This window comes from Fusarium pseudograminearum, chromosome 4, assembly GCF_000303195.2.
Source record: "Fusarium pseudograminearum CS3096 chromosome 4, whole genome shotgun sequence".
Lineage (NCBI taxonomy): Eukaryota > Fungi > Ascomycota > Sordariomycetes > Hypocreales > Nectriaceae > Fusarium > Fusarium pseudograminearum.
In genome coordinates, this window is record NC_031954.1 from 2,489,603 (window position 1) to 2,502,908 (window position 13,306).

The 13,306-nt window shown below is 48.5% G+C and overlaps 4 protein-coding genes across 4 annotated transcripts, besides 1 other annotated feature; 2 read left to right on the forward strand and 2 right to left on the reverse strand.

Annotated features, from left to right (window-relative positions):
- Positions 1-653: 653 nt before the first annotated feature.
- On the reverse strand, positions 654-3,072 carry FPSE_02673 (uncharacterized protein; the record flags this gene model as incomplete). Its single annotated transcript, XM_009255792.1, has 3 exons — positions 654-1,387; positions 1,443-2,216; positions 2,316-3,072. The coding sequence occupies 3 exons, from the start codon at positions 3,070-3,072 to the stop codon at positions 654-656; spliced, it is 2,265 nt and encodes a 754-aa protein (XP_009254067.1).
- Positions 3,073-3,794: 722 nt separating this feature from the next.
- Positions 3,795-3,839: a microsatellite.
- A 2,351-nt stretch (positions 3,840-6,190) lies between these two features.
- FPSE_02672 (uncharacterized protein) lies at positions 6,191-7,120 on the reverse strand (the record flags this gene model as incomplete). Its single annotated transcript, XM_009255791.1, has 1 exon — positions 6,191-7,120. One exon carries the CDS (start codon positions 7,118-7,120, stop codon positions 6,191-6,193), a length of 930 nt encoding a protein of 309 aa, XP_009254066.1.
- Positions 7,121-7,722: 602 nt separating this feature from the next.
- On the forward strand, positions 7,723-8,759 carry FPSE_02671 (uncharacterized protein; the record flags this gene model as incomplete). The annotated part of the gene is made up of 2 exons (XM_009255790.1): positions 7,723-8,086; positions 8,143-8,759. 2 exons carry the CDS (start codon positions 7,723-7,725, stop codon positions 8,757-8,759), a joined length of 981 nt encoding a protein of 326 aa, XP_009254065.1.
- A 2,011-nt stretch (positions 8,760-10,770) lies between these two features.
- FPSE_02670 (uncharacterized protein) lies at positions 10,771-13,088 on the forward strand (the record flags this gene model as incomplete). Its single annotated transcript, XM_009255789.1, has 7 exons — positions 10,771-10,806; positions 11,153-11,350; positions 11,545-11,931; positions 11,977-12,211; positions 12,260-12,305; positions 12,356-12,510; positions 12,571-13,088. The coding sequence occupies 7 exons, from the start codon at positions 10,771-10,773 to the stop codon at positions 13,086-13,088; spliced, it is 1,575 nt and encodes a 524-aa protein (XP_009254064.1).
- Positions 13,089-13,306: the final 218 nt, after the last annotated feature.

A 13,306-nucleotide genomic window follows, 5' to 3' on the forward strand; every position in this document is an offset into this window, starting at 1 on the left:
TAACACGACGCCGATTAACAGCCAGCACCACCAAGCCAAACAAAGTAACAGAATTCGGCTTATCAACTAAATCAAAAGAAACAAAACAAAAAACGCTAAAATATCAAACAAGATTCCCCCGGTATTGGGTACAGCACAGCCCTCCTGGATGATATTCTCCTCAAAAATGCAATGGGGTATACCAAGCAATAAATAAAGAAAAAGAAAGGGAAGAAGTGCAAGTTGAAAGGTGTCACTCGCTTGGGAGTTGTCGACGGTCATGCTCGTCTGAAAGCTTGGTTCATTGCACATCTGAAAACTGCTAGGTCGCTCTAGAGAAACGCCAGCGTTCGGAGCAACCAGATCGTGCAACAAAGCCGAAAGATGAAAGACGAAAATCGTAAGGGCATGACGTCGTAAATTGGCTCTTGCTGCGTATGTGTACTGCATACTCCATCATGACGGATAGCCCGATCAGTAATCGAGACAGCAGCCTGTTCCCAGTAGCATTACTGCAAATGGTCAGCCGGGCCTTGGTAAACACGGGCCAGGGCATTCTCGGAATCTTGAGAATGCATGGCGTATATTGATTAATGCTGGACAGCTTTGCATGAACAGTTGGTAGGACGCAAGTATGCCCGCGCCGCTTAGCGAGCAAGTAGCAATCCTGAACCTCAAAAGCCGAGGGGCGATAGAGGCATGATAGGTGATAGCGGTCGTATATTGTTCGAGCGACTTTCTACCTCGTGCTCGTGCTCGTTGTTAGTGTTGGCATTCAAGGTGACTGGGGCAGACGAGTTGGTCGAGGTGACGCTTCCGTTCGAGGGGGATATCTGGAGCTGTTTTTTCTTCAGCTTTGAGGTCTGATTGCCGGGGCTGTGGTGGTCTGACTGTTTGCTGCTCCCTGAGGAGGAAAGATGTTGCCGATCCTCCTCCGACTCTTCTTGGGGTTTTGGCTTTGTCGGTTCAGCTAGACCTCGTGGTGGAGGCTGATCAAAGATCACATATTCCTCCTCGATGTACATTGCCTCGTTCTTACAGCCTCGCCAGCAGTCACGCCAGTCGCATACCAAGAATTTGAAGCAAAATGCGTCAATCTTCATACACGGCTGGAAGCAAATACAGAGATTCCTAAAATCCATCTTGTTTTTGTCCGAATGAGCCAAAAGAAGGCTAAGGTGGCATGTGATGGCAAAAAGCAGGTAATAATTGAAAGGGGAGAGATTTGAGAGCTCTTCGATGAGAAGTTCGGGAACTTCTTCCGAACCCGCGCATTCCCTTGCGATTCGATCCTGTGCGGCTTTTGGGAACAGCTCGTCAGGGAGCTCTCGCAGCCATGCCTTGAGCATCGAGCCAATGATGTTGATATCGTATAAGTCACGCTCATTGAAAAGATTCACATCATACTCTGTTTTGGGTCAGCTCAAATATCCAAGATCAGTAGCAATGCGATCAACACTCACGCTCATCGAATTTGCGCTGCCACTTTTTGATCTGGGGGCCACTTCCTGGAACACGATAAAGACCCTCAACTTCACATCCCTTATAGTTCAGATAGTCGATGGCTCTCCATGGAAAGGCGGGCATCCAGAATTCCGTCTTATCCCTTGAGTCCTCAAGTCGCTTCGAAATTCGCGTTAATCGTGTTTGCTCAACTAGCGGTAAATTGATGACCTTGAGCTGATAATGTTCGTCATCCAAAGCGTCCTTGTCTTCTCGGCCGCCTCGCCCACCCTTAAAGAAGCGGTCGCTCAGCATGCCAGCCGCACGAGTTCCCGTGCTCTTTAAACCATTAAAGAAAGAACCTCCGTTCTCGTTTAGGGATGATGGTTGCGTCTTTGGTTCCTTGTTTTGCTGTGCTCTTCTTGTCGAAGATGTGTCTCGTGGGGCGCGGTCCTCGGATCGATTGCGAACTGCGGAATTCATCATGTCTCGAAGCGACCGATCACTGCCCTGGTTTCCGGATTTGTACGGTACAGAGTTAAGATGCAATTCAGGCTCGTTGCCCTGGCGGGAGGAAGTGACAGGCTTCGGCTCGGGGCTGCCGTCTTCTTTGTCGCGATTGGACCGGCTGCGGTTCAAAATGCCAAAAGGTTTGGACCTGCCTTTCCTCACTGAGGAGTGTGGTGAAGCAGCCTCGTAGTCGCCAGCAGATGATAAAGATAAGTCGCTTCGTAAAGGATCGGCAGAGTTGGGTTTGTGAAGAGTGTGGTCGGGGTATGCGGAATCGGATTTATCTACATGGTGTCAGCAGTTGGTCATGGCCTCAATATGTGTGCTGTAGCCAAAGTACAATAGATCGTCCCAATGCCAGGCTTAGCTTCATGCTCACATACCTCCTTGTCTTGGTCGATTAGATCCGTCACTACCCCTCGACGTTACCTGAGCTCTCGTCTCTGTCTGCTTGCGACGGTGGGCATAGGGCTGAGATTGGTTGGAAGATTTGGATTGTTTGTTAAAGTTGAAGAAGCCGTTCTTAGAACCCTTTTTCGGTCCACTTGACGTAGGTGGCCGTGCTTGGGACTGTGCAGGAGTTGCAGTAGTCGCGGGTGGGTCAGGGATTCGCTCTTCCAAAGTAGATGAGATGGAAGGATAAGTCGAGGGGTCCTCGCGCGTATGTCGTAAGGGTGGTCGAGGAGTGGACTCTTCTCTACTACTCCGTTCGGTCGACGCTGCAGAAGTTGATGGTCGTTGTGCAGTCGCAGTCGCAGTCGCAGTCGCAGTCGCAGTCGCAGGGGCTGATGCTGATGCTGATGCTGATGCTGATGCTGGCGTGGACGATGACGGCGACGACTCTCCTTCTATGGCGACGGTTGCCAGTGCTGCAGTCGTGTGTGGTAAGTTCTTGTTCTTTTGCTTTCCAGTTTGGTTTCTCAAGGGTGAGAATCGACTGTGGAAAGGAGAGGAGCGGGGAGAACGGGGCGATTTGGACTCGACTGGCGATGCACCCGGGGAAACGGTTTCAGCAGTGAGCGGGCTGTCTTTGTTGCGTAAAGCAGCGTCAGAATCGGATTGGGCTTGGGCTTGGGCTTGAGTTTGGGGCGAAGACTGAGACGAAAGTGCCAGCGGCTGTGGTGCCGCCTTACGACCCATTTCGAATTCTGCCTATTCACGGCGCAGTCTCAGTCTCAGTCTCGGTCTCGGTCGCAATCGCAGTCGCGGAGGCAAAGGCACTGTAGACGCGGGCCCTGCTTCGCAAGCTCCCACTGCCACGGTGGGCGAAACGGGAGGGGGTCCCAAACTGCGGGCCAGGGGGAGGGATGGAGTGGTCTGCTATGGATGGATGGCCGTTCTGTTTTGCTCTGAGCCGATCTTGTTGCGGGTCGCAGGGTCAGGAGTGACGGTAAATCCAGCCTGAAAGGGCAGGCTTGGTAGAAAGAGCAAAAGAAGTCACAGATAGACAGATTAACAGTAATGTAACGAGGAATGGAGTCGGGAAATTTGATAATCGGAGGCCCGCTGGAGCAGTAGAGAGGTGGGCGCGCGCGTTGACGTTCCGTTCGCAGAGTCTGGCGTTGGTGCTGATACGGTTGGTATGGATTGGATTGGAGGTGCCGTATATTAGAGGCAGCGGAGCGTTGAGCTACCAATGTCAGGGGTACCCGATGCTGAAAGCATGGGGTAACTTGTCGTGGAAGTTGGAGACCAGATCCAGTTGACGGATATAGAACAAAGCAAAAATTTATAGGGTGGAAAAGGGATGAAGCTCAGTTCAACATGCCGTGTTCGAAAATACCTGATAAAGGAAAAGTCTCGTGGCCTCGAATCGGCCGCCTTACCTTTGGTATCCCCGCTGTGCTCTGCGCTGTACATCACGGTGCGGTGTGGTGCTGTGCAGTGCTGTGCGGTGCGGTGCAGTGTTGACCTGGCTGGCTCGAAGCTCCAGTTAATTCGTATGATCATATTAGGTAGGTAGTCCATAATAATAACACTACTATCGTGGAATCAATCAATACCCGATGGTAGGGTCAATCTAGTGGGCAACAGAAAAGATGAGCTACAAGCTTGGGGAAACAAAAATAAACAGCCCAAGAGTCTGGTCGAAACAGCAGAAACTGACTTAGTAATTTCGTCTCTTACGCTTCCAGCAACCAATTTTTTTGATACCTTGAGGCCCATGTTAATGCCAGTGATATGTGCCAAAATATCCGAAACCAAGCCCCCAAGGGCCCAGAGCAAATCAGAGCTGGCTACACAACAGTCGGTGGCCCCGAAAGCTGTTCCCAATTGACTGGATAGCAGTTTGTGCTGCTGACCGCTTCCTGTTGTGCCACACATGCGACGGGCGGGGCGTCTCTATTCACAGGTCTAAGCTACGTACAGTGTTGTCAAGTATCAGAGTAGAGCTACCTACCTACTAACAAGGCAGGTCAGTGTACTAATATTCTCGAGTGTGCAGCTGATGATGTCTCAGGGCTTGAAATATTCCAAAGAAGCAAGGGACAGGATGTGGAACGTTGCACGAAGAACCAGGAACAAGGGACGAACAAAGACAAGGCCTTGGCGTTCTTTTACTAGGGGTTCAATCGCGAGGGGAATTCGGCAGTGGTGGCATTCAATAGCCTTCATGCCTACCTTCCTGTACCCGATGGATGGGCAGACTCTGATCCAGGCACAGGCACAGGCACAGACAGGCACGACACCTTAGCTAGGTAGATAGTTGGTGGGCCTACGAATGTACGTAGTTGTTTATGGATGGGTGGTAATGTTGTTAGCATGAGTGGCTTTCTACTGGTCAACTCCATGGACTGGGCAGTCCACCCAAAGCCATCAAATCCTATTTGAATCGAGCGTTGCGCGTCTCGGGTTACGTACGTGGGCTTACTTACATACATACAGCCTGTAAACACCTATGTAAGTATCATGTCGGCGTACGAGGCTGAAACGAGCTACCACACACGAAAAAGTGACAAAAATGGCTCTTGGGTAAAAGAAACCCGATTTGATGAGTACTGACTGTACTGCGATTGAGTCCGCCCTGGCAACCCAATGACAACCTAATTTGCAGGCTAGTTAAACTGTGGATGCAGACGATATCTTCCTTGGTATGTACCAAGGTAGGTAAACAAGATGGAACGTTGAGGCCATTCTACCCCGCTGCAGCAAATTGGCAGATTGGGCGTCAACCTAGGGGTTACTGTCCTTCATCAACGTGCCTTGTAAACTTTGATTCGTTTCTCCATTTTCATCCCATGAAAAAGGCTAGGTAGGCTTTGCAGTCAGTGGCTGAGTGGCTATAGGATTCACGTACCTGAAAGCCAAGAAACAGCAAGGAACCTCGATATGAAACTAGGTTGCGAGAATCCATGCCTCTTTAATTTACTCGATACCAGATGGTCGAGTCTCGAACGGAAGAATAGAATTGTCTGTCGGTTATATGTCCCTTAGTATTTGCTCCGTAACCAGACGAGGTATGATATCCAACTGAATAAGCATCGTTGTATAATGACCCCAACTCAATATGTCGCTCTTTTGGGGCTCAAATCTGATGCCTGAATGACCGGCATGAGTGGCGTTTAGATTGCCCCCTGTCGACGGACCACACCATGTAAGTGTAAGCTCTAATACTATCTGCTTAAAGTCAAATTTCGATTAATACCATGGTCGCTAGTAGTGGTTTCCCGTTACGAGATGAGCTCAGCAGATACGGAAATAACTATTAATCAAGATTCTTGGAATACGAGGCCTTTTGGAATTGACCTCGGCCATAACAATGGAGATTGCGCGTCCTCATTTATCCATCATTCAACTGTTCCATAAAAAGTTTGATATCCAGAGCGCCAGCCATCGACCGGATGCTTCCGAATATGAATCACGTAGCCAAGACTTGACAAGCATCCAACCCTTGTAAGGATCTCCCTGCCACTTATGAGCATAGGAGACTTACGTGTTAGGATGAAACGTAGTGTAATGGGTCAATCTTCGTCTCATGTGTCGCCAATGATATCATTCTTTGCTGCTTCAGCCTTATCCGAGCATACGATCGAGATGGCTTTCAGAATCATCTTACTAAGCTCCTGTCATGTCACAGAGTTTGCTTCGATAGGACATCAAACTGCTGATCTGCCATATCATCGAATAGACAATTTAATAGGGGATCTATCGATCACAAGTGGGCATAGTAATTGATCATCTCGAAAAGGGCATGTACACTATGTATGCCATATCTCTCTCTCTTAAAATAAATTGCGGGAATGACTGTTGTTGGCTTTTATTCCAATGCCGAACACATGTTGACGAACTCAATGATTTCCTTGTTGAACTTTTCCGGTTCTTCGTAAAATAGCCAGTGCCCAGATTCAAATACTGATGACCGTGCAAGGCCTGGCTTCGAGGTTTCGACCCGCTTCACAGTCTCGAGCATCCCCTCGAGTGGAAAGCAGCTTGACCGTCTACCAGCCATAACTAAGGTGGGAACTGTGATTGTTTCGATGGCTTCGCGGTGATCGTAGCGAGTATGGTCTGCCAGTAGTCGCGCCAACCAACTTTGATCGCAACGAGCACTGATCTCTGTGAAGAAGGCTTCGTCCTTTGCCTGCTGCTCTGCTGAGATCATGTCTTCTTCTCTGGGGGCGTGTCGATAACCTAAACATCCCAATGTCAGGTCCAGATGCGCCGCCTTGGAGTCGTGGATCCAACTATGCTGTGCCGATTGCATCGTCTTTTCGTCATAGCATCCAGTGTGTGCTTTGGATTGGTCCCATTCATCAAACGCCGACCGATCTTGTAAGGGTGCCTGGTCAACAAAAACGAGTCCAGCAAAGTCGTTGCATCCGAACAATTCGATGTATGTCCAGAGGACTGCAGCACCAATGGAACATCCAACAGGAACGAAGCTGACGTTGGGCGCTGACTTGCGAATGTGTGCGACGAGGCCAGCAAGATCAACTGCCAATCGTGCAACGTGGTATCCTCCGCGAGTTCGGTCAGAATCTCCATGGCCACGCATATCAGGGGCTACAATCCATTCATTCTCGCTGAGAGTCGTGAAACTGCGGATAAAGTAATCACTAGAACCGCTGAATCCATGCATGAGCAATACACAATTTCTAGGCGCAGCCCCCACTGTATCACTCAGTGGCATGGACGTCTTGAAGGCAATTTTGCAGCCATCATTAGTAACGAAGGATTCCTGTTGCATATTTCCTGTTGTGTCGACCTGTCGCTTCTCTCTCTTGTCTTTTGTGTGGGCGATGTTGAAGAAGGGATATCTGAGTTGGGTACTTGTGTGGAGCGTTCCACCTCGAGACTCAAAACTACTAATTCTGAGTGATATCAGCGTGTAATCACTCAAAATTCCTATGGCTCTCGAGTCACCTGAACTAGAACTCACAGTCTGCCGAACTCGAGACAGCCACATACTGTGTAGTGTTTATGCTATGTACCTAGACTAAATGTTGAACATCATTCACTATCATTTTGACAAATGTAACTCTTCATCGCATCAACAATTATGAAATGCAAGAGAAAAATCAAAGCTTCAATACTTGTGTTCATCTGTATATATACCCTCGTTTTCAGAATCACATACCAGCCTACTAACATTTGGAATCCTGCAAGACAAAGCATCATGTCACTCATCACTATCAAAACATTGTCCATATGTTGGGTGCTCAAGGGTAGGTGGGTGACTACGCTGGTCTGGCCAGGCACCAAACGACGCTTACGTAAAGACCCGCTTGTCAAAAGGTCTCTATGTCAACCACAACTCTTCTCATCAATTTCATTTCATCTTTTGACAACATGGCCCAAGCCGGAACAGACTGCGAAGCGCCGGAGCTCGTTATCGACGCTCATGTGAAGTACATACAAAGCTTGGATACGAGGAAAGATGAGCTGGACTACTGGCTTACCGAGCACTTACGACTTAATGGCCTGTATTGGGGATTAAATGCTCTCTACTTGCTTCGTCGGCCGGATGCCCTCCCACGACAAGATGTCATCGATTTCATTCTCTCCTGCCAGCATGAAAATGGCGGATTTGGTGCAGCGCCAGGTCACGACGCCCACATGCTTTCTACAGTAAGTGCTGTGCAGATCCTCGCCATGACGGATGCCTTCGACCAGCTGGAAACCAAAGGCAAAGGGAAAGAACAGGTCGGCAAGTGTAGGTGTCTTTGAAGGGTCCACAGTGCTTTCGATGCACAAACTGACTACATATAGTCATAGCAGGGCTACAAAACCAAGAAACCGGTACATTTGCTGGAGATGAATGGGGCGAGGAAGACACTCGCTTCCTGTACGGCGCTTTCAACGCCCTGTCACTGCTCGACCTCATGTCTCTGGTTGATGTTGATAAAGCCGTTTCTCACATCACCGCTTGTGCCAACTTTGACGGCGGTTATGGAACTGGTCCCGGTGCGGAGTCGCATTCAGGCCAGGTCTTCACCTGTGTCGCAGCGCTTGCGATTGTCGGGCGTCTGGATCTTGTGAACAAAGAGAAACTCGGTCGATGGTTGAGCGAGAGACAAGTCCCTTGCGGCGGCCTCAACGGCCGACCCGAAAAAGACGAGGACGTTTGCTATAGCTGGTGGGTGTTGAGTAGCCTTGCTATCATTGAGCGCACCCACTGGATCGATCGCGATGCATTGATCGCTTTTATATTGAAATGTCAAGACACTCAGATGGGCGGAATTTCCGATCGGCCTGGTAATATGGTTGATGTTTGGCATACTCAGTTCGGTCTGTGTGGTTTGAGCCTTTTGGGCTATCCAGATCTCGAGGCAGTCGATCCAGTGTATTGTATGCCAAAGACCATAACAAAGAGACTTCTCGGTTGATTGCTGCAATTTTACAAGCGGCACCTTATTCGTCACTTCGCAATGTTGTTAGTCACCACCCTCTAGCCATTCTTCGTACATGCTTACGGCATTGCTCGGTGATAACATGTGTATATCGTTGACGGGGGAAACTTTTGTTTTTTCCAGGGACATCTATTGTTACTCCGTGGTGTTAGTCCCGTTAAGTCCTTCGGACATTTTTATCTCCGATACTTATTGTTGAGCTTCTGGGGTAGTACTGTTAGGAGCATCTCTTTTTGAACTTAAAAAGGATGACTCGCCAGCGGAAAGCGAATATCTCAGATACGTATGATGCTTGTCGATGAGCGTATCGTGGTGAGGGGAATCAAAACTAGACTGTTACTTATATAGCCTTCATCGTACTCAATAAATCACTTTGCCAATTCAATATGATATTCATTCACTTTAGTAAACTGTTGTTTGATGATCAGTCATGCGTTGGTGCATTCTTGTTCTCTCAAGCTGTTCAAACGCCCCCCTTTTACAGCTGCAAACACGCACCTTTACACTGAAGACCAAACGCAGGTATATAGTTGACTATGATTTGAAACAAAATCACCGCAACTGGCAGCAACATACCATATAGTCTGTCATCGATGGTATCATCTCCTGCACAATCAACCCATTGCTGCAGCACAAAGCACACCTGCTTCGAGGCACCTATTCTTCCAAAAAGCTTGCACCAACATACCTACCTAGTAGTACTCCCCTACCTACCTCCTATACATCCTACAATCATTTCTTATTATTAGCAGCTCAGCTATTGAATCAATGGAACCAGTATTAAAAAAACGCGCCTGCCCAGGTATGTTGTCCTGAGGCCCCTGAGGTTGTTAATGGTGCCTGCCTGATTCTCCTGGCTCCTTCCTCCTGGACGTCAGGCCTGGCGCACACCCCCTCTTTCTTCCCCTCCTCCTTCTGATTTACCCCAGACTTTGGGTCTTTCATCTGTCTTAAACTCCCCTCCACTTCTGACGAAACTGTCCTCGGAAGACATCGTCTCATGCGTAACTAAACGACTGTTCCTTCTGCGAGCATCCTTTTAGTTTCTCCACGACAGCTCCTGCAGCCCATCGCAAGGCCAAACTGACCTGCATCTCAACCCTATGGTGTCTTCCGTCCACGAAACGGATTAGAGGGATTGGTAGACCTTCAACTGCTTCAGGCGTTCCTCCTACTGTGGTAAGTTAATAAACACTCTTTCTTAGTACTCCAGGCAAGCACCATTATGTTCATCTTTGATCACAATAAGCTCTGGCATGGTTGCTGGGCTTGAATAGGAGGCAAAACAGTACCTGAATTAACTCAATTACACTACAGTGCTGGACTTTTCCTCTCGAAGCCATCCGCATTTCTGACTGTCCAACAGGTATCTAGGTCCACCTGCAGAAACTACCTACCTATCTACTAAGGTATTCACCGGAAGTTCCTCGACAAGTAGACAGCTTCAAGACCGGGCTTTGAATAGCATTGGAGATTGTACCCAAGACCTCGAATAGATTGCACATAGCCCACTGAGAACTTCCGCTCTAACTCCACGCGTCAGACCGGCTTCTATACCCACTCACCAAGAGACATGAGTTGTCTATAGGTTGGTTTCAAGAACCTATCTCATCAAACGGACAAAGCTACCTGCTGTACCTGAAATTGTGACTTTGATTCAGTCTGTCGCGAGAGATGACCTTCAAAACCAACGACGCCGACTACTATTGAGCCTCTTCCAAGACATCGGGCTGTGACAAGGTATTTGAAGAAGCCCGGAGACACTGTGCAAGTTCTATCTTGATTGGTATACCAAGAAGAGATAGCTCGCCTTTATTTATCTAGTCGAACTTCGAACCAAGCCCTCCGAACCTCCGTTCTGCTGTTTCAGCCATTACACCCATTGTGCTCGATTTCTTATTATGACACACATCAAAAAACAATTGTGAACAATTATAAAGAGAAGGGAAGGTCCGCCAGCGACTACCTTGAAAGGAGAGACACAAATATGGCTCGAGGCAGGAAGCATATCAAATCGACTCCGGTCAGTACCTTCCCATGCAAGCGATCCCAAGTCTTTCGCTCCCCTACTTTCTACCTATCGTTATAATCTGGGGAGCTATCTTGACTTGTACATCGCCTGCTTGTTTCGATTGCCAGTTTGCATCTTCCTCGGACTTGGCCCTTTGTCCTTACTACCTACCTACTGCCATCCCCCTTTGACTTGGTTAGCACCCCTTTCTCGTTCGTCCATGCCCGAAGAGAAGAGCGATATTTGGCCATCAACTCCGTGTTTGAGAACTTGTTATAGTATATACCTGTCTTACCAACGAAGCCATGCCTTCAGTCATGGATGATGCAGAAGGCTAACTAGTGCATTTTACATTCAGGTCATGGCTCCTCCAACGCTGTCAGAAGACAACACGGCCAGTTCTACAAACCGACCGATTCCACTCTCTTGTTTCGTTTGCCCCGAGACTCCACGGTTTTCGGACGTATCACACCTTCTCACACACATTGCATCCAAGGGCCACCTTCATCAGGAGACCCAAACAAAGCTGAAAGCGCACCAAGACATCACCGCTGCTGTAAAGCTTCAACGTTACGAGGATTAGTACTCCCAGAACGGCATCGAGGGGCTTTTAGTCGAGCGAATGAGAGCAAAACAGTTAAAGGAGGAGGCTCGCGTCAGACGCAATCGGGAATACCAATTCGTGCCCCCGGAAAAGGTTGTACTGTCTCGTCCATGAAAAAAATAAGATTCGGTACTGACAGCCACTAGTTGAACAAGCGGAAGATGAAGCAGGAGATGTCGATGAGCCCGGCAATCAAGCTCGAAGGAGACGAACTCATGAGCGATTTCCCACTTTTCCCAGGGTTTCTAGACCTCGAACCGGATAATAGCATTCAAGAGGAATTTGTTTTGGGAAACGATTCGATGTTATTGAAGGGACAAGTTTGGCCAGGAATGGGAAAGATGGATCTTGCTGACGACGAGACGAGAAAAGCCCGGAATCAAAAGAAGCCCAAGTCTGTCATTGACAAAATGAAGAAGGCGTCTGAGTCAATCGAGCCTACCCAGGTTGTAATGAGCTCGAAACTGGAGGTAGAAAGGACAAGGGATGTCTACGACGATACTTCATCTCCTGTTCCTGGCCAGGAGGAATCGGTATGTGCAGCCGAACCCAGGACTTTCAATCACTAATATCACCAGACACCACCCAAAAGGGTTCCAAGGCCCAAGCGAAAGAAGACAACACCTCTTGCGGAAATATCTGGAAATATTCCGAAGCAGCGACGAAGGACTACTCGTGGCCAGAAGTCTAACGTTGGGAAGACAACACGTCCCAAGAAGGATCAAGGGATTCAGAAAGAGCCTGAAGCATTCCCTTCGCCAGAAAGAAACAAAGGAGTCCAGGATATATTTCGCGACGAAGTTATACGGACAGGTAGGTTTCTCGCCTCGGAAAATTGATTTCTACTAATGCGCAATACAGCTTCTATCAGCGAACCTCCGCTTCCTCTAAGTCGCGGTGACCATAGGTAATAGTACATAGAGTCTCTGGGTATCACGTTGTTGACATGAAAGCTAGGTTAGAGCCTCGTAATAAACACGGGGCTCGGAGCATGAATGGCTTCTTCCACTCGAATATTGTCTCCCCGACGCCGCAAGCGAGAGATTTGGCACCACGCCATCTCCAAGCCAGGGCAACACCTAGTTCGTTTCGACCTGAATCTTTCCCTCCAGGTATGTCGAGCCGGTGAAAGGAGCCTACAGTCGATGATAGATGTGCTCACATGAATTCAGGTTCTTTCAGCCAAGTTGAAGCTTCTTATGCAATGAAAGACGCTACAATCTACAATGCTTCATCAAGGCTTCCATTTGCTACTGCAGACTATAGTCAATTTCGAGAACCAAGTTCAGACCATCTGCGCGCAGCAGCAAACTACGGCTTCCAGTTGAAACAGGAGGAATACCCAGGATCACATACTGGGGACCTAACACAGGGGACAAACAGCCCATATATCGGCATGCCTGGAACCAACCCCCTTTTTTCGAATGATCGGTCTTTTCTGAACTCGTACAACCAAAGAGCTCTTGGTGCAACATTCTCTCCGTTGTCGTTCCCTCTTGTCAACCAACAGCCAGACTATTCACACACTGGGCGAGATATGAAGCAACAAACGCACATGTGTGAGACCATGGAGGCAAGTGGCCTTGGTGGTGACCAGGAATTGAATCTCGGCGGCTCATGGAGCCTGCATGATGCTGACAGCGACATGGGTTTTGCCTCCAGATTAGCTATGGACGATCAGCAGATCTGAACAAAAGACTTGGAAATCGCTTCGAAGACAACTGATAGCTCATTCTATACTCCGATAGTACAGGAATGGCCCAGTCGACCTGCTTATCGGATCATGAATCTAAACGAATCATCATATCGGAGAGCACCATTATACGCTGTTTCCTGGTCTCAGAAACAATCGACCAGCTATTCAATGTAAGGAAATCCTTACCACAGCCTTCCATTCCCATATCTAGT